Raw genomic sequence first — 18,614 nt, forward strand, 5'->3', positions numbered from 1 at the left:
ATGCTAGAATGCAGTGAACTGGTATCTTAAAAGTTCTGAGAGAAAATGATTTTAAATCGAGAATCATATACTTCGCCAAACTAGCATTCAGAGAGGAGGGCAAATGACAATTGTTTTCAGACATGTAAGGATTGAAGTAGAACCCATATAATATATATACTCTCTCTGAAAAGAATTTAAGAATACATTCCAGCAAAAACAACAAATTCAAGAAGAGTGATCATGTGGGCTACAAGAAACAGTGATGAGCACAGAAACTATAAAATCTTGCTACGTTAAAAAACTGCTCATGAATAATGTAAAAAATATATGTATAGGGGCACCTGGGAGGCTTAGTCAGTTAAGCCTCTGCTTCTTGATTTGGGCTCTGCGCTGACAGCATGGAGCCTGCTTGGGATTCTCTGTCTCCCTCTCTTACTGCCCATCTCCTGCTCACACACTCTCTCTCCCTCCCTCAAAATAAATAAATATAAATATAAATATATAAATATACTTATTTATAAATATATAAATATATAATATATAAATATATGTATTTAAATATATAAATATATGTATATTTATAAGTATATATATATATATATATATATATATATATATATATATATATATAGGATAGTCTGAAACTAAAATCCCAAGTCATCTCATCATGGAACATACAGCTGAAGGAAAGAGGCTGGGAAGAGTCCTAAGGTGCTAGTCTTTTCCGGGAGGACAGAGACACCTATTAACTGCAGAGGCCAGTCCAAATCACACTTAAGGATAATCACCAGAGAAACACAAACAACTTGAAATCACTAAGGGGAGATAAAAACGAGGTGGAAAAATAAGGAAAACTTGTTAGCTGAGAAATCCAACAAACAGCATGAGAGAAAATCAGAAAGCATGATGAAGAGAAAATATACGATAGATGAAGTCCAAAATATCAATAAATGTAGTAAATGTGAATGTATTAATTAAAATTGGATAAACCCATGAAATCTATCGATCTACAAGAGTTGTAACAAAAATTAAATGTCATAGAAAGTTTGAAAATAAAAAAATACCAAGCATACTGAAAAGGCAAGTGTAGCAACATAGCTAGCAAACAAAATAGATTTCAATGCACAAAACACTCAATGAGATAGCAACAGTCCATTTCGAACAAAGGTATGAGTTATCAAGAAGATGTAAGTCATGAAACTTCAAGTACTTCATTATCAGTTGAAAAAATATAAGGCTTTAAAAATAACTCAAATGTTCATCAATAGGATACTGATTAGATTAAGCTATGGTTTCCCCCACAAACTAAATACTATGCAGACACCATAAATAATGATCTATATCGATATGTAATATGTGGAAAGAAAACCAAGATGTATTACTGAAACAAATAAAGCAAGTTGCAAATAGTTGCATAGCGCAATCCTTTTTTTTTTTTTTTTTCTAAAGAGCATGCAAACAGGGGAGAGGGGCACAGGGAGGGAGAGAGCGAGGGAGGGAGAGGGAGAGTGAGAGCGAGAGAGCAAGAGAGAATCTTAAGTAGGCTCCACGCTCAGAGCAGCACCCACAACCCTGGGATCATGACCTGAGCTAAAATCAAGAGTTGGATGCTCAACCCAGTGAGCCACCCAGACGCCCCTGAATTTTTAAATAATAAACATACAAGTTGATAGAAGTATAAATTTACTTTCAGGAAGCAATATATAAGAAACTATTTGAAGTCAGAAGCTGAGGTACTCTTTCCTTTTCATTTATTTTTTATACTGTTCTAACTAAGTGTTCAAAAAACATATAAACTAAGAAACATGGGATTATTTTATCCTCCGTTGTTTTTCATTTCTGGCTTCTGGGTTTTGTGGTCTACTCAGAAAAGGCCTTCTGCCACTCCAATCCTCTGCAAAGTTTACCCATGTTGTCTCCTGGTACTTTTGCAGTTTCACTTCTTCTTTTTAAGTCTGTGATCCATCTGGGATTTATTTGGGTATAAGGTATGAGGTGCAACTACAGTTTCCCCTACACATATCAAATTCCTGCCAGCTGTCATAATACCAGTGTTTGAAACTCCACCTTTATCATAAACTAAATTCTGTCTATATTTTGGTGAATTGCAGACTTTATTCTCATCTATTTCTACATCAAAACCAGTTATGTAACTATAACTTTATATTGTTAATATTATTATTATCAGTGGGGCTGGTTTTCCATTATTATTATTATCATTATTACTGTCCAGTGGGTCTGGTTTTCCCTTATTAGTCTTTGCCAGACTAAAGATTATTCTTCCATATTACTTTTATTACAATTTTTTATTAAAAAAATTTTTTTAATGTTTACTTATTTTTGAGAGAGAGACAGAGCACAAGCAGGGGAGGGGCACAGAGAGAGGAAGACACAGAATCCGAAGCAGGTTCCATGCTCTGAGCACAGAGCCCAAGGTGAGGCTCAAACTCACAAACTGCGAGATCATGACCTGAGCTGAAGTCGGCCACTTAACTGACTGAACCTCCCAGGCGCCCCTTTATTATAATTTTGTCAAAAGAAAAACATAATAGAAACGAATATAGACAGGTAGTCCCAAAGTAGCAAGTACATAAAAACTATTCTTTCATGATTACAAAATGCGAAGTTTACCCAAATTCTTTGCTTTTGTGCTAGCAGGATTAGAAATTAAGAGCAAGAATTTAGCTCTCAATCTACACAACTGACAATTATGCTTTGGTCAGGGAGGAGGGTGTGGGGAGGCCCAAGTATACTTAGGGAAACAGCTGTCAATATGAAGTGGCTGTTGTGAAGTCCTCTTTGTCACCTCTTCTTGTACCGGTCCTTCCCACTTGTGATGCTCCAATCCCATTGGCCTTAGTTTCATTTCCCGAATACACCAAATTTGGTCGTGCCTTAGGACCTTGCACACATCCCGCATGCTCTTCCTATAATGCTTTCCTTCTAATCCCTGTGTGGTTAGCTCCTTCATTTCATTCAAAATTCAGCTCAAATAACTTTTCAATGAATAACTCATTGAAAGCAGTTGTACCGCTCCCCAAGACAGTGTCATATCACTCTGTTTTAATGTGTATAATATTTACTACATCTGAAACTATTTATTTTACTAGTTTATTTATTGTTTGCCTCGTGTTAAAATTTAACTTCACGAGAACATGGAATTTGTTGATTTGTTCACTGCTGGATTCCCAGTGCCGAGCAAAGATTAGAGTCAACATATACTGAAGGACTGAACAAATGGACACCTAGGATTTAGGCTAGTGAGCAGGATGGGCAACAGTAACAGAGAAGGTTGGTAACAGAACCCAAAGCGCACACTTTAATAATCACCTGCAAAATGTTCTAATATAATCCTGGTTGATTCTGATGAAGCCAGCACACTGTTGGAAAGATTTTGGACCCAGCCCTTTCACTTTTTTTAGCTGTTCTCGGTTGACAAAGGGTCCATTTTTCTCTCGCCATTCAATAATATTTTTGGCTCGGTTGGCATTGAGTCCTGCAATATGCCTAAAAAAATAAACAAAATGAATAATGTGGTAGATACAATAGTTCTAAGAATAATCAAAGAAAAGATCTCATCTGGAAAGTCAACGATATGCATCATAAAAACCATTGCAATTACATACTGTCATATGGCTCTAAGTTAAGTAAATCCAAAGGGGAGTTAAATAAAAAAGACAAAGGGGAAAGAGTTGTCCAAGAGGAGGCAAGGACAACACAATGCAAACTAATGACAAAACCAGCAGCTGTCATAAAGATGCTGGTAAACTGATGGACACTGGGAAAAGAAAAGAAAAGAATTGTTCCCCACAGTAATTCTATACTATTCATGTTCCTCGTGTTTCTGAATCAAGTAATAATTCTGCCTTTTCCTGCTTAGTTTACAAAGTGAGTTAGGAGCAAAAGTTACAATAGCTTCAGCTGTGTTGTAGTACCCTGTTTTTTTTTTAATCAGCCTATTCTCATTAACATAAAGCCTTAAACTATAGAAAGTCATGACTGTCCTGGTTAGTTTAAAAATATAAAAACTCTATCATTAAGTAGTTTGCTTGGTGCTAACTTTAAAAATTACTATTTAAGAGATTCTTAATTCTATTACTGAATTTTATACATGAAATTATGGACTGTTTGTAGCTGTGGTAGAAAGTCAACACCTTTAAATGTAAGGGATATTTTCTGCTATACTAATCTCAAAGCAAAGAAGTCTAGATCTTTTACAGAGGTCCAGAATTTCATGCTGCATCAGCAGACTTGTGTCATAAATGCCAAACTATGAACGGAAAAAAGCAGCTCTTCTATAACCACACTAAAAAGGGTATATAAGACATGATTATAGTACGATAAAGATTTTGATATGTGACTTGCAGATTCCAGGTAAAAATATGGTAACCATACTTTGAACCCTCAGAATTTATCTTCTGGTTATTGCCAGCTTTGACAGATGTATGCAAGAGACTGAACTAGTGAAAAATATCTACTCTCATGTGGTGGGAAACAGCTCTTTTCCATGTTAACCTTATTTAAGTTCTATTAGCAACACTAATGCACTCAATGGTTACCATATGCTCTTCACTTTAGATTTGCAGTATTAAAAAGGATAATGTGAATTTTTATAAGTCTTTTTTTGAACGATGTCTTCCCCTCAAACTGATTACCTAGAGCAAGGTAGGAACTCAGAGGTTTTTTATACTTGACAACTTCATACATGTGTCTCCTTACGTTAGCTCAGTTTGAACTGAACAGCCAGTTAAACTGAAGATTCTGTGATCTTCAGCCACAGACCTCTCGTCTCACCTCAACAAAACTTCAGAACAGATGTTAATATCCACTCCCACAAAGCTGACACATTCTTCTACAACACTGTCCAGTGTTGCCTTGAGCAAAGTCTGAGATACGTCATGCTAAAAAGACAAAGATCAAAAGTCAACCAAAAGTGAAAGCAAGACAGGCAGGTTTTGGACTACTCCATTATATACCTGTGTCACCGGCAGCTGGCTGAGACACAACGTAGTACATTTTTTCACTTTTCTTAAACACACTGTGAGCATGTAACTGAGCTGAACTTAAGGAATCTATGTTTTCTTACCCTCTAAATCACTCATATACCTAACCTCAATAGAACAGCACCAGTAAGTTTCCCTTTCCCAGAATTCTGCCCGAACAGTAGTTCTCAAACTTTAGCATGGTATCAAAATCACCCGTAGGGCTTGTTAAAACACAGGCTGACTCAGTGGGTCTGGGGTGGGGCCTGAGAATCTGCATGCAAATAAGCCCCCAGGTGGTGCTGCCGCTGCTGCTTCCAGGAACACACTTGGAGACCTACTGGTCTCCATCATTCACACGCTGCCTGGTGGTGTTACCTTCACTCACATGTGCATTGTTCCTTAGTTCCTCTTAGGAGAAGACAGCGTAAATTATCGTAGGAAGCAGTACACTAATACACAAGAAGTGTGACAGTAAATCAAACTCTGTTTCATCACAGTGAAGATATTATTGCTTATCAAAGGCACTGTTAGTTGACGTACCACTAAGAAAGAAACTACACTGCCTGTTAAATCATGACACGATGCTTGAAAATTTTACTTTTTTAAATACTGAAAGAATTCTTTTAGACTTATTAGGAAGTTCTTAAATCATCTATTATGCACAGATAAAAAGGAAAATATAAGCAATCTAAACTGGTTAAGGTATTTCTAAAATTTCTTCACATTCAGCATTCAACTCTTCTGAACCACTTTTTTACTCGGAGCCTTAGATGTCCAAATTTCTCCATTCAGTATTGCCCTTGAACTCTTAAGATCCCAGGTCATGGAGCATTTCCTGAAACAGTTATACTCCATAGTCTCTGAGAGTTTCTTTAAAGCTTCTGATGCTCATTCTGTAAGCTGTGGTAGTAGTTCTACCTTAATCTGAACAGAAAGTATCAACAGAAGAGATTTTGGACAGCAACAAAACTCCTATTCTTTCCTTAAAGATCCTTAAGTGTTTTATTGTTCAATAGCTTGCTGACTAAAACAGCGAAGGGCCTGCAGTTCAGTCATGGCTCCAAGATTAATAATCAAGTTCGCACAGAAACTACACCACGATATGCCCCGGGGCCAACAGCAACCATAGGACACCATTAATTTTTTTTTTTTATTTTTTTGGGACACCATTAATTGTTAAGCATCCTGATTTCAGAGATGTTAAAATGTAAGAAAATGTGCATCTTAGTATTTATGAAACACAGTATTTGAAGGTAAATATTTGTTGGCTAACTGAAGCCAGATTACCACAATGAGTACCTCCTAATACACTTGATGTTATTCATAATTCTAAACTTAAAGGTACTCTAGTTGTTGTTCCCAGATGTGAAACTATAGGTCAGCATCCTTCCCCATTTGTCTCAAGAAAACAAGGTTAAGTTTGATAACCTTAAACTCTTACAAAGACCATAGAGTAAATAGAGTCCTTAAGGATTGTAATTACACTATTATCTTTTAGTAATAGAAGTTTTTGTTCTGGAAGACTGAAGGGTGCAGGAGTATTCTCATATTTCAGAGATAACCTAGTTATCTAGGCCACAGCTAAAAACTACAGACATAATTTTAAAAGTCCTAATAAGCAAACATAATCATGAAAAGGATCATAAAGAAAAACCTAAGACCCTGCTAAGAACCTGATTACTTTTGAGGCACAACTTTTAAGAAGCTGGAGAGTCTTCTTGGCCTAAGTAGATGAGAAACAGCAAAATGAAAAGGGACAGTTTAAAAATGAGAAGGTAGGAGATGGCAGACAATGTAGCAGCAAGCACCATGACAGGGACAAGAAAAGTATCTGAGGAAAGAGACAAAACTATAAGCAAATAGGAAAAACTAAAAGTCATAGTTGCGAGCCATTAGAATAAAGGCAAACAACCCCACATATGTCAAACCACACCAGATGCTTGGTAAGTAGTCCCTGTAGCTGGACGGTCTTGGTTGCCTAACCTCTAGTCTCCAACCCTCTTTTCCTCCTTCCAAACAGAAATGTGACTGTGTTCCATGCATCCACCCCATCCCTGGAAGACCATATGATTTGGGGAGACTGGCCTCACTGCAGCAGATGATAATAACAGTAAAATCAATGGTTTTCAAGCTGAGGGTTGTGATCAATTAGAGGGTCATAAAGTTAATTTGGTGGCTGGCCAGCAGCACAGAAAAGTCAAGACAGAAATAACCCACACAGAGCATGTTGCACATATTCAACATGGAATAAACAGTACAATCAATAATGCAACCAGGTGAGGGTACCACGTGAGAGGGATACATAAATTGGCCAGGAACATGGACAATTTCAATTTCAATGTTCCTGGTTGTCTCATTAGATCTTTTAATAAATGACTGTCACAGATTGACGGAAAGGTTAAAGAGTAACTTTACAAGTTTATGAAGCAGAGTATCAAAGAAAGTATGAGAAGTTTATCATCTATTGGCAAAGTTCTGATTCTTTCAACCAAGTTTAGTTACAAACTTTCACTGTATTTTTCAGAAAGGATGTTACTGAGTGTAACACTTTTTGAATTATCAGCAATTGTAATATTTTAACTAAGTTAGCTCAAGTTGACCTTAAGCACCATAAACTCTGAGGAAAAAGAAAAGCAATGAAGCAAGCTCAACTACCAGATTTGGAAGTGTTAACAGTGACAAAAATGAGAGAAAATGCTGACTCCTCCATTCAACTGGACTTGAGGCACATTTTAAATAGAAAAAAAAAAACAAACAAAAACAAACCCTGTAAGACTTTAAAATAAACTTAAAAATGATTTTACAAATACACAAAACAATAAAAATGATCGACCCCAGATGGCATTGTTGGTAACAATGTGTTTGTAGATGACAGTATAAAACCTGCAAAATTAAAAACCAAACAAAAACACTGGGAACATCCCTACCAAAATGGCTAAGATGCAAAAGATGGAAAATACCAAGTATTGGTAAGGATGTGAAGCCAATGGAATGCTCAAAACACCAACATGATAAATGCCTTTTAGGTCACGTATGCAAGGCAAGGGAAGGCAGTTTTATGGCAGATTTATTTTGTATGGTTTAAGTATAAATTCACATAAAACCGAATCACATATATATACACAATATAAAAATGCATTCTTGTTCAATACAAATTAAACTAGATAAGGGGCGCCTGGTGGCTCAGTCGGTTGAACGTCCGACTTCAGCTCAGGTCATGATCTCACGGCTTGTGAGTTCGAGCCCCACATCAGGCCCTGTGCTGACAGCTCAGAGCCTGGAAACTGCTTCTGATTCTGTGTCTTCTTCTCTCTGTCCCTTCCCCACTTGTGCTCTGTCTCTCTCTGTCTCTCAAAAATAAGTAAATGTATATAAAAAATTTAAAAACAAATTAAACTAGATAAACTGCAAAGCAATAAAAAATGGACAAGTTCCTAGAAACACAGAAATTGCCAAAAATGGGCTCAAGAAGAAACAAGAAAATCTGAACAGACTTAAAGCAAGAGATTCAATCAGTAATCAAAAATCTCCCAACAAAGAAAAGCCCAGGACCAGACAGCTTGATGAATTCTACCAAACATTAAAAAAGAATTAACACTAATCCTTTTCAAACTCTTCTAGAAAACAGAAGAGAGGAGAACCCTTCCTAACTCATTCTATGAGGCCAGCATTACTCTGAAGTCAAAGCCAAACAAAGATAACATCAGTAAAGAAAACTATAGACCAATATTCCTTGTGAAGATAGATGCAAACATCCTCAACAAAATACTAGCAAACAAAACCCAACAGTATATTAGAAGGATTAAACACATGATATACATAGGATGCATTCAGTATATGTGGACTCAAGAACCACATACGTATTTTTTTTCAGGTGAAAAATACTTTCTCTTGGCATTTTTAAACTTTAAAAATTTTGAAGTGATCTCAGAATCAGAGGATAACATGCAAGGAATTTCCTTAGCTTTCCCTCAAATAAGTACCTCAGTGTATATTTGCAAACAACAAAGACACTGTCTTACATACCACCATAGAATAATCAAAATCAGAAAAGTTATCACCGATGTACTATTATCTAATGTAGAGCCCATACTCAAATTTCATCAACTCCCCCAATTGTACTTACAGTATTTTTCCTCCCCATCCAGAATTCAATCCAGCATCACACACTACACTTAGTTGTCTTATGTTTCTATATTCTGTGCTAGGCAGCTTCCAAGATGGTTCTCACTGATCCAACTCCTGGTATGCAGGTACTTTGCAGCCTGTCTCCTTGAGTGTAGAACTCACTCAGGAGTCTTATCTGCATGAATTATCACTAAGATTATTTTACCACTCAGTGACCTAGTTATGTGAAAAAGTATCTTCAATTTTTTTAAATTATGTCCTTTTAAAATATTTATTTATTTATTTTGAGAGAGAGAGAGAGAGAGAGAGAGAGAGAGAGAGTCAGTCAGAGAGTCAGAGACAGAGAGTGCAAGCAGGGGAGGGGCAGAGAAAGAGAATCCCACAGCGCAAAGCCCGACGCGGGGCTCAATCCCATGAACTGTGATATCAAGACCTGAGCAGAAATCAAGAGTCAGATGCTCAACCAACTGAGCCACCCAAGTGCTCCATATTTTCAATTTTGATTCAATCAGGATTTAAAATAGTAGACTTAATAGTGTACCATATATGCTCATTGTCCTCATTTATTCCAGACTGGAACAAATTCATGAACATTATACCTATACACTGAATTAAATCTTCCTATTTTTTTTGTATTTGAGGGTTAAAAAACCTTGTATTTAATTATAAAGAAAAATGGTATTTAACTTTATCATAGGTATAAGGGTATTACTTTGAGAAGCTTTTATTTTGAATTATGTTTAATTGTGTAAGACGTATACATATACACATACATGTGTGATAGGTATCTTGGTTATGGTCTAAAATGTACTTCCTACTGTGTATCACGATCAAAGGGTATGAAAAATAATGGTCTAAGCCAGTCATGGTGGTCCCATTCCATTTATTCCATGATGGCAAATGAAATACAAGGGTAAATCTGCTAAGGGCTTTAGAATAAGCCTTCTTTACTGAGAGGTTAAAGACTAACTTAAATAAAGACCCTTGTATATAGAGCCTTATGAAGAGCTGGATCTTTTCTTCTTTTCATTCAAATAGGACTACTGGAGCCAGGGTAAGCACTGTATCATGTGATTGGGACAAGCTTGAGGACAAAGCTGACTCCGTGAGGATGGCAGGTGGCACACATGGCTGGAATGTAGTTCTTCATGATACTCTTGAGACTTTATATTAACCAGTTCTGAACTCACCACTACTCTGACCTTATTGTAATGAAATTTCTCTACTATTTAATAAAGAATAATAAATTTACTTATTGTTCAAGTCATGTGGAATTGGGATCTCTGATGTTTTTCTAACGGATGTTATTGTATCAAGGGGCTCAAGGTCTAGTGGGAAGGTTTGAGACAACAAAAACAGCAACCAATAACTTTACTACCAAAAACCCTTGAGATTTTACTGTCAGGCATTGTTATAAGGCTTTACAATATTATCTAATTTAATCCTTACAACTGTACAAAATTTGCATGTAATATAATGTGGCATCTTCACACGTTAAGAATTTATTCTAAGGAAATAGAAAGATATGTGCAAAGATAGGACGTGTGTGTACGCACAATCTAAAAATACACTCAGATGGGACTGATACAAATAAATTATAGTCACCAATGTGAACTATTATGAAGTCACTAAAACATGTAAATTAGAGCAGCTATTTACCAAAACACCCTGTAAGATAACTTATGGAGTTCAAATATTTTTTAATTCCTCTAGTAGGGAGACTTACGTTAGAAAATTTTCTGCAAGAATTGCTGTGACCTATACTCCTGGGCTTGGCCTACATTCTTCCCCAACTTTTTGCTTAGGAAAAGTATTAAAAAATTAACACTGTTTTCTAAAAGTACAAATCACCTACCTTTAGGGGAGGAAATAATGAACGAAGTTCCATACTGTCCCACAATAATATCTGTGGCAGTAAAGCAGAGGCATTGATTCTGTCATTCTAAAAACGTTTTCTAAGCGACTGTTATGCACCAGGCACTGGGCTGGCTGTGCTGGGTGTTGTGAGTACAGGAAAAAACATATGAAGTCCATGCCTTTAAGAAGCCCAGTTGACATCTGTGAAAAGCTGAGATGAGGCACACACCCCTACTGGCAGTCATGAGTAGAAGAGCAGGAGGACCCCAGGACTGGCTATGCTAATGGTCAAGGCCTTGATGCCAGAAAAATGAATTACTCCATTTTTTAAAGTTATCTAACTGAATTGTTGGATAAGTTACTTGAATTGTAGAAACAGTCTGTTTCAAATTCTAAGAAATATTGTTTGGGCCATTACATTTTTACCTAAAATTTATGAGATTTTAGGAATATAAGCACTCATTCATGCCAGTCAGCTTTTTTGAGGTCAGAATCCACGTTTTTATTATTACTCCACCACAAACTTCTGAAGAATTGCTGATCCAAACTGCTCTTTTTGTTTTTTTTTGTCCTGAAGCACTAAAATTATCTCACAACTATTTTTAAAAAGTCCTTCCAGACAAAACCTTGTCTGTGGACTATAACTTTTACAGCAGTGAAACTGCACTTCGCATATTCCATATTAAACTTTAAATTTATTCCCAAGTTGTTTTCCCTATAATATTCTTGAGTATTTTCTTTATAAATTAATCACTCACTCATGGTTCTTCCTACCTCTTACTATCATCAAAATACAAAATGCAATTAGGAATTAAAGATGCAAAAAAGCTTTACAGGGAAAGTCTAGTCAATCACATAAAGCAAGGTGACTTCCTCATCTTGCATTGACTTTTCTCTGACATGTGACAGTTTTAAGAAGTCATCTAGGGGAGTGGGTACTGATGACCCATGAAAGGCAGAACTGATAGAAGAATGGAGACATTTCAGAAAATAGAATATGTGCTTAAGAGTAGCTCTTTCTCTACTTCTTCAAAGCCAGTATACAGTATATTCCCTTTCAAGACTAAGACAACGGTCAGCACCATAGAAATACTGTATTTAATCTTCTAAAAACCTACGTGTTCTAGCTCTACTAGATCAGAGATATTTATATGTAATGAGACAAATGCTCTTGATAAAAGCCTTTAAAATATTTCTTCATAAACGCATTCTTTTAAGAAAAAATAGTTTGAACACTAACAGCATATTTTTATTTTTAAATGAACAAATTATACAGTGAACAATTCATTATGCTTATGGGACTCTGGGAATTAAGACGGCAAAGGGCATCAGTCTTTCAGTACTGGAGGGACTTTTTTCCAGACCTGGAAACATGAAGTATGGCCAGTGGTCATAAGAGGGGGAAAAACAACACAGGAAGAGATTATCTTTGTAAATCCTCCTCCCTTAAAAAAAATCACATGGAAGGTATGCTGAAGACTCCTTTATTGCTAACTCAGTATTTAGGCACCCAGTTCTTACGCTATTTAACAGAAACCAATTTATTCAAGCCAACTTGACAGAAAGATCCCTGGGGCAACTGTCTTCCTTGTCCTGCACAAGACAAATGGAAACTAATTTTTAGAACCCAACCTTCTACCCTGACTCTAGGGCTAGAGTAGCCCCACTCTTAAGGCATGGATCTTCTGGGGGTTCTCAAAGGAGTGCCTACAGTTCTTCCAGTGACGTCTTCCCACTATGGATGGCTAGAACCCCTGTGTTTCCAGAGCAATGTATAACCTCTGGAATCTCCACTCAGCTCCCAAAGCCTCGGCAGCTTTTCTATGTTAGGCCTATGGAGTCTGTGCCTACATGTGTGCACCTTAATATCTGGTTAAAGATATTTTGAAAAAAAAAGCAAGACTTCTACTTTTTTTTTTTATGAAATTTATTGTCAAATTGGTTTCCATACAACACCCAGTGCTCATCCCAACAGGTGCCCTCCTCAATGCCCTTCACCCACTTTCCCCTCCCTCCCACCCCCCATCAACCTTCAGTTTATTCTCAGTTAAGACTTCTCCTTTATTTACAATCGAGTAATTTGTACCAGAGTATTTTTCCCACCATAAACAACTAGAAAGCCAGGCATAATATATCTAATTTTAGATGTTAGACAATAAGCAATGTAGGTCTATGATTCTAGAGAGAGGAGAGCTACATGAGATGAGTCCCATAGCTGCCCATGATCTGTCTGACTTTGGAGACTGTGGCATGGGGAAGTGGCTAGCAGAGCACAGCCATCTCACTGAGCTGGGGAAGCAAAGATTAGAGTTCTGGCCAGCTGAAGTAACTGGACTTTTAAGAGTGGGATACCAGAGAGAACAGAGCTTTAAAGAGTAGAACTCCAGAAATTTGTATGACACTCTGAAAGTATTTAGCCAAATACTAAGCTGCATATACCCAGGGCACCAGGACAAGACTCTATAAGACAAGTTAGAAAACAGCTGCCTGGGAGTTTTGGACTATACAGAGACTCCTGAAAATGCACAGAGCTGGGAGACACAGAATGTCCCTACCAGCCAACAGTGAAGAAACCTCAATGAACACCCAGATACTCCAATAACACTCTAGAATGGACAGGCCTTAGAAGTGGGGCTATTGTATCCATTAATCAGTTGATGGACATTTAGGCTCTTTCCATAATTTGGCTCTTGTTGAAAGTGCTGCTATAAACATTGGGGTACAAGTGACCCTATGCATCAGCACTCCTGTATCCTTTGGGATGAGCACTGGGTGTTGTATGGAAACCAATTTGACAATAAATTTCATATAAAAAAAAAAAGTGGAGCTATTGTAGTTCTAGAGTAGGGGGTGACTCTACACCCATCCTAACAAAGTTTATTAAGTAATCCTTGTCCAGATAAATTCACTGGTGTATTCTACAAAACATTTGAGGGAGAAATTATACCAATTCTCTACAATCCCCTCCAGAAAACAGCAGATTTATTTATACAGACCTTACTTGAATTACGATGGCGTTACATCCCGATATGCCCACCGGAAGTTGAAAATATCACTAGGTCAAAAGTGCATTGAATCCACCTAACCTACTGAACATGATAGCTTAGCCCAGCCTACCTTAAACATGTTCAGAACACTTACATTAGCCTACAGCTGGGCAAAATCATCTAACACAAAAACTGTTTTATAATAAAGTGTTAAATATCTCCTGTAATTCATTAAATACTGTCCTGAAAGTGAAAAACAGAATGTCTGTATGGGTACAGAATGGTTGTAAGCCTCGTTGTTTACCCTCAGGCTCATGTGGCTAACTGGGAGCTGTGCTTGCTACAGCTGCCCAGTATCACGAGAGCATCATACCCCATGTTGCTAGCTCAGGAAGAGATGAAAACTCAAAATTCCAAGTATGGTTTCTATGGAATGTGTATTGCTTTCACACCATCTTAAAGTTGAAAAATCCTAAGTGAAACCACTACAAATAGGGGACTATCTGTCACGACACGAAAGCAACCAAGATGTTCTGCAGGAGGTAAATGGATAAACTGGCACATCCAGCCAATGGAATATTAATCACTGCTAAGGAAAAATGTGCCATCAAGCCCTGGTAAGATTCGGAGGAACCTTAAATGCATATTACAATGTGAAAGAAACCAATCTAAAAAGGCTACACATTATATGGTTCTACCTCTATCGAATTATGGAAAATGAAAAACTATGGAGATAATACAAAGACCAGTGATTATCAGGAAAAGAGGGAGGAATCAGCACAGCACAGAGGATTTTTAGGGTAGTAAAACTGCTTTGTATACTATAATGGTGGATACATGTCACTAAACAGTTGTCAAGACCCACAGAATGTATTATACCAAAAGAGAATCTTCATATAAACTGTGGACTTTGGGTGATATTAATGTGTCAATTGTAATAAATGTACCATTCTGGTGCAGGAAGTTGACAGGAAGATAGTGCATATGTGGGGACAAAGAGGATATGAAAACTGTCTTTCCATTCAATTTTGCTATGAATCTAAAAACTGTTCTAGAAATAAAGTTTTTAAAAAGTTTGAAGTTTATTACAAAAAACCCACAACACTCCTCATAAGATTCAATCTGATGTGACAGAAAATTAACTGATTGCTGGAATAAAATTCAATACTATTTAAAAGAAGACAACAGAATTTGTAATCTCAACATCATCACAATGTCCACCATACAATAAAAAAATAACTAGACAAAGAAGCAGGCAAATATGCCCCATAACAGAATGGGCATGGAGAACCATCAATAAATAGAAACCAACCTTGGACAAACCCAGATATTGAAAATAGTAGACAGGAACTTTCACTCATGCAAAGGAAATATGGTCATAAATGAATAGACATGAAATAGCAGAAGATAAATGGAAACTATAAATAACAAAATGGAAATTCTAGACCTGAGAACATAGTATCTGAAATGAAAAACTTACTGGACGGGTTTAACAGCAGACTGGAGATAAGCAGAAAAAAGGGAGATCAACAGAAATCATTCTGTCTGAAGAACAGAGATAAAGTAGAGCCTTCACAGCCTGTGTGACAATATCAAAACATTTAAATAGGTGTAATTGAAAAGAAGAGAGAATTTGAGAAAGTCATGACCAAAATTCCCAAAATATTTTGAAAAACTTAATGTATACAAGAGAAGCTCAGTGAAGAATCTTACGAAGGATAAATATTAAGAAAGCCACATCTATGGATATGATAGTCAAACTACAGGAAAATAAAGAGAGAGAAAATTATAAAAGCAGACAGAAAGAAAGGACACATTGCATATGAGGAACAACAGGAGAAATGGCTAACTTCTTATCAGAAACAACAGAGGCCAGAGATGAAGAAATGACATCTTTAAAGTGCTGCATTCTCTTATGTGGATCCTGAGAAACTTAACAGAAACCCATGGGGGAGGGGAAGGAAAAAAAAAAAAAAAAGAGGTTAGAGTGGGAGAGAGCCAAAGCATAAGAGACTGTTAAAAAACTGAGAACAAACTGAGGGTTGATGGGGGGTGGGAGGGAGGGGAGGGTGGGTGATGGGTATTGAGGGGGGCACCTTTTGGGATGAGCACTGGGTGTTGTATGGAAACCAATTTGACAATAAATTTCATATATTAAAAAAAAATAAAATAAATAAATTAAAAATAAGCATTAAAAAAAAATAAAAAAAAAAAAGTGCTGCATTAAAAAATAAGACTCAAAGTTAAAAACACCAAATTCTGTATCTTTCAAAGAAGGAAAAATAAAGGCACTTTAAGGTAGATGAGAACTCACTGCCAGCAGATTAGCACTATAAAAAATGTTAAAGGGAATTCTTCAGACTAAGGAAAATTGATACCAGATGGTAAATATGATAAATATATAATTATGTTCTAATTTTATTTAAAAGACATACGACCATTCAAAGCAAAAATTACAGAATAGTTTGGGATATATATATGAAAATAATCACACAAAGAATGAAGGGTAGTGAGGTGGTATAATATTAACTCTCAGCAGACTATGAAAAGAATATAAATTATAATCACTAGAGTGACCACCAAAAAAAAAAAAAAAAAAGCCAAGAAGTACAGATGAAAAGTTACTAAAAGAGTTAAAACAGAAAACTAAAAATTATTTCATTTTCTGTTAAAATAAAGCAGAAAAGGAAGAAAGGATAGAAAACAGATGGGATATATAGAAAACAAATAGCAAAATTGTAAATTTTAATTCAACCATATTAGTACACTAAATGTTAATGAAGTAAATGTTTCTATTAAAAGGCAAAGATTGTCAATTAACAAGAGACATACAGTAAATTATAAACAAATTGGTTGGAGGTAAAATGATCAAAACAAATATACTATGCAAATATTAAGACTACGAAGACTAGAGTGGATATATTAATATTAGACAAAAAAGACTTCAACACAAAATGCTTATTACCTAATTACAGAGCTTCAAAATACCTGTAGCAATTCAATTGTTAATTGTTTTTACCTAAGAGAAAAAAAAATTTTTTTCATCTAAGGGAAAATTTTAAATATGTTCTCCCAAACCTTGTACAAAATATTTATGGCAGTTTTATTGACTAATAAGAAAAAACAGAAAACCCCCCAAACTAGGAATAGCCCAGGTGTCCATTAATAAGAGAATGGGTTAAAAATGTAGTTATGTTCATATTATGGAATACTATTCTGCACTAAAAAGAACTACCGATACATCCAAAAACATGGATGAATCTCACACATGTTAAGCTGACTGGAAGAACTCGGGTGCAACAGACTATACATTATATGATTCCATTTATGTAAAATTCTAAAACAGACAAAACTAATCTATGGTGAAAACATGCGTGTTCTGAGTGTGAGAAGGGACAGTTGTAAATTTTCTGGGATGAGAGGAAAGTTCTACATCTTGATATGCATGGATTACACATGTCAAAACTTATTGCACTGTATCACTTTGCCCTTTTTTGTTTGTAGATTATATCTTAAAAGAAAAGAAAAAAGAATGGTAAATAAATAAAAATACCTAAGTTTCTGAATCATTAAGCTGGGAACAGTGATGCCCTTAACTACAGCTCAGTCTCAGGATTCATAGCTCTGGAACAGATGGCTGGGATACAACATATAGACCACTTCTGGTTTTTGTTCTTTGGAATCCGATGGTAGATGTTCTTCCCAGATATCTCACCTCCTGAACCTAAAAGGTAATTCTTTTTTGTACAAAGTAATTTGCAAATCCAGAATCATTCTCAGCACAGCTTCAGTAGACCGCATAGGAACTTAGTTAATGACAAATGCACTCAGTTAGATGGCACAGACTGGGTAGTTAGCCGCTTGTTAGTTCTCATTAAGGACTATCTCATTGAGATCCTGCCCTAAAAAGTTATCATGATGATTAAAAAATTTAAACATAACGTGTAACTTCTTTATGAAGTATGAAGCTAAAAAATGAGTCTTTGCTATCATACTAGTTCAGTGTTAAAATTCTAATCTAGTTTGGCTTTCATTTTGTCTTCTAGTAGGTGCTCTTATGTCCCCTAGTGGATACGGGTCGATATGGTAGAAGAAAGATAAGGGCAATACTAGCTAAGTAAAGGTCCATAAATCCTAAATGCCTACCTTGCCCACATGCTTTTCCAAAGCAATGCCTCATACCACCCAATTCACCACAAAAAAAGAAAAACATTAACACATCTGAACTGGACCACACCTATCTGCCCCATGTGTGGTCAAATATAGGACCTGGACTAAAACATAATCCTGGTTTATGACACATGCATGAACAAATGCATACCAATTAGCTAGACATTTTGACCTGACATAATACAAAGAAGTCGGCATTTCCACTGTAAATCTCTGTTTATAAGATTTATAGCTTAGTCATAAAAGCAGACTTAAGAAAAATGTAGGGTACAAACATTTAGCCATGAGAGAGAAATTTCCCTTTTAATAAATTAAAAGTAACACAGTGTGTAGAAAATCTGATCTGAAACTTCTGTGTGTGTGAATGTGCACGTGAGAGAGAGAGAGAGAGAAAAAGAGATCCTTGTGCATAGAAATTTTGACAGTCTACTATTTAAATTGTTAGGTGGGGACAGGGGGTAGGGATAAAAGGAGGATATAATGTAAAGTAATAAAAAATGTTGTT

The 18,614-nt window shown here is 36.2% G+C and overlaps 1 protein-coding gene across 7 annotated transcripts in view; it reads right to left on the minus strand.

The window, feature by feature from the left end:
* The window catches only part of SRBD1 (S1 RNA binding domain 1), a 204,855-nt gene that overhangs the window by 30,553 nt on the left and 155,688 nt on the right, over positions 1-18,614 (minus strand). For all 7 annotated transcript variants that reach the window (XR_006200646.1, XM_042932179.1, XM_042932178.1 and 4 more), the window contains exons 17-18: positions 4,777-4,883; positions 3,313-3,489 (exon numbers count right to left, since the gene is read on the minus strand). Coding sequence is in view for 6 of the 7 variants with exons in the window: in XM_042932179.1 (XP_042788113.1) it covers positions 3,313-3,489; positions 4,777-4,883 (284 nt within the window). In the remaining variant the exon portion in view is untranslated. The remainder of the gene's footprint in view (positions 1-3,312; positions 3,490-4,776; positions 4,884-18,614) is intronic.

The sequence above is a fragment of the Panthera leo genome, chromosome A3 (assembly GCF_018350215.1).
Source record: "Panthera leo isolate Ple1 chromosome A3, P.leo_Ple1_pat1.1, whole genome shotgun sequence".
Classification (NCBI taxonomy): domain Eukaryota; kingdom Metazoa; phylum Chordata; class Mammalia; order Carnivora; family Felidae; genus Panthera; species Panthera leo.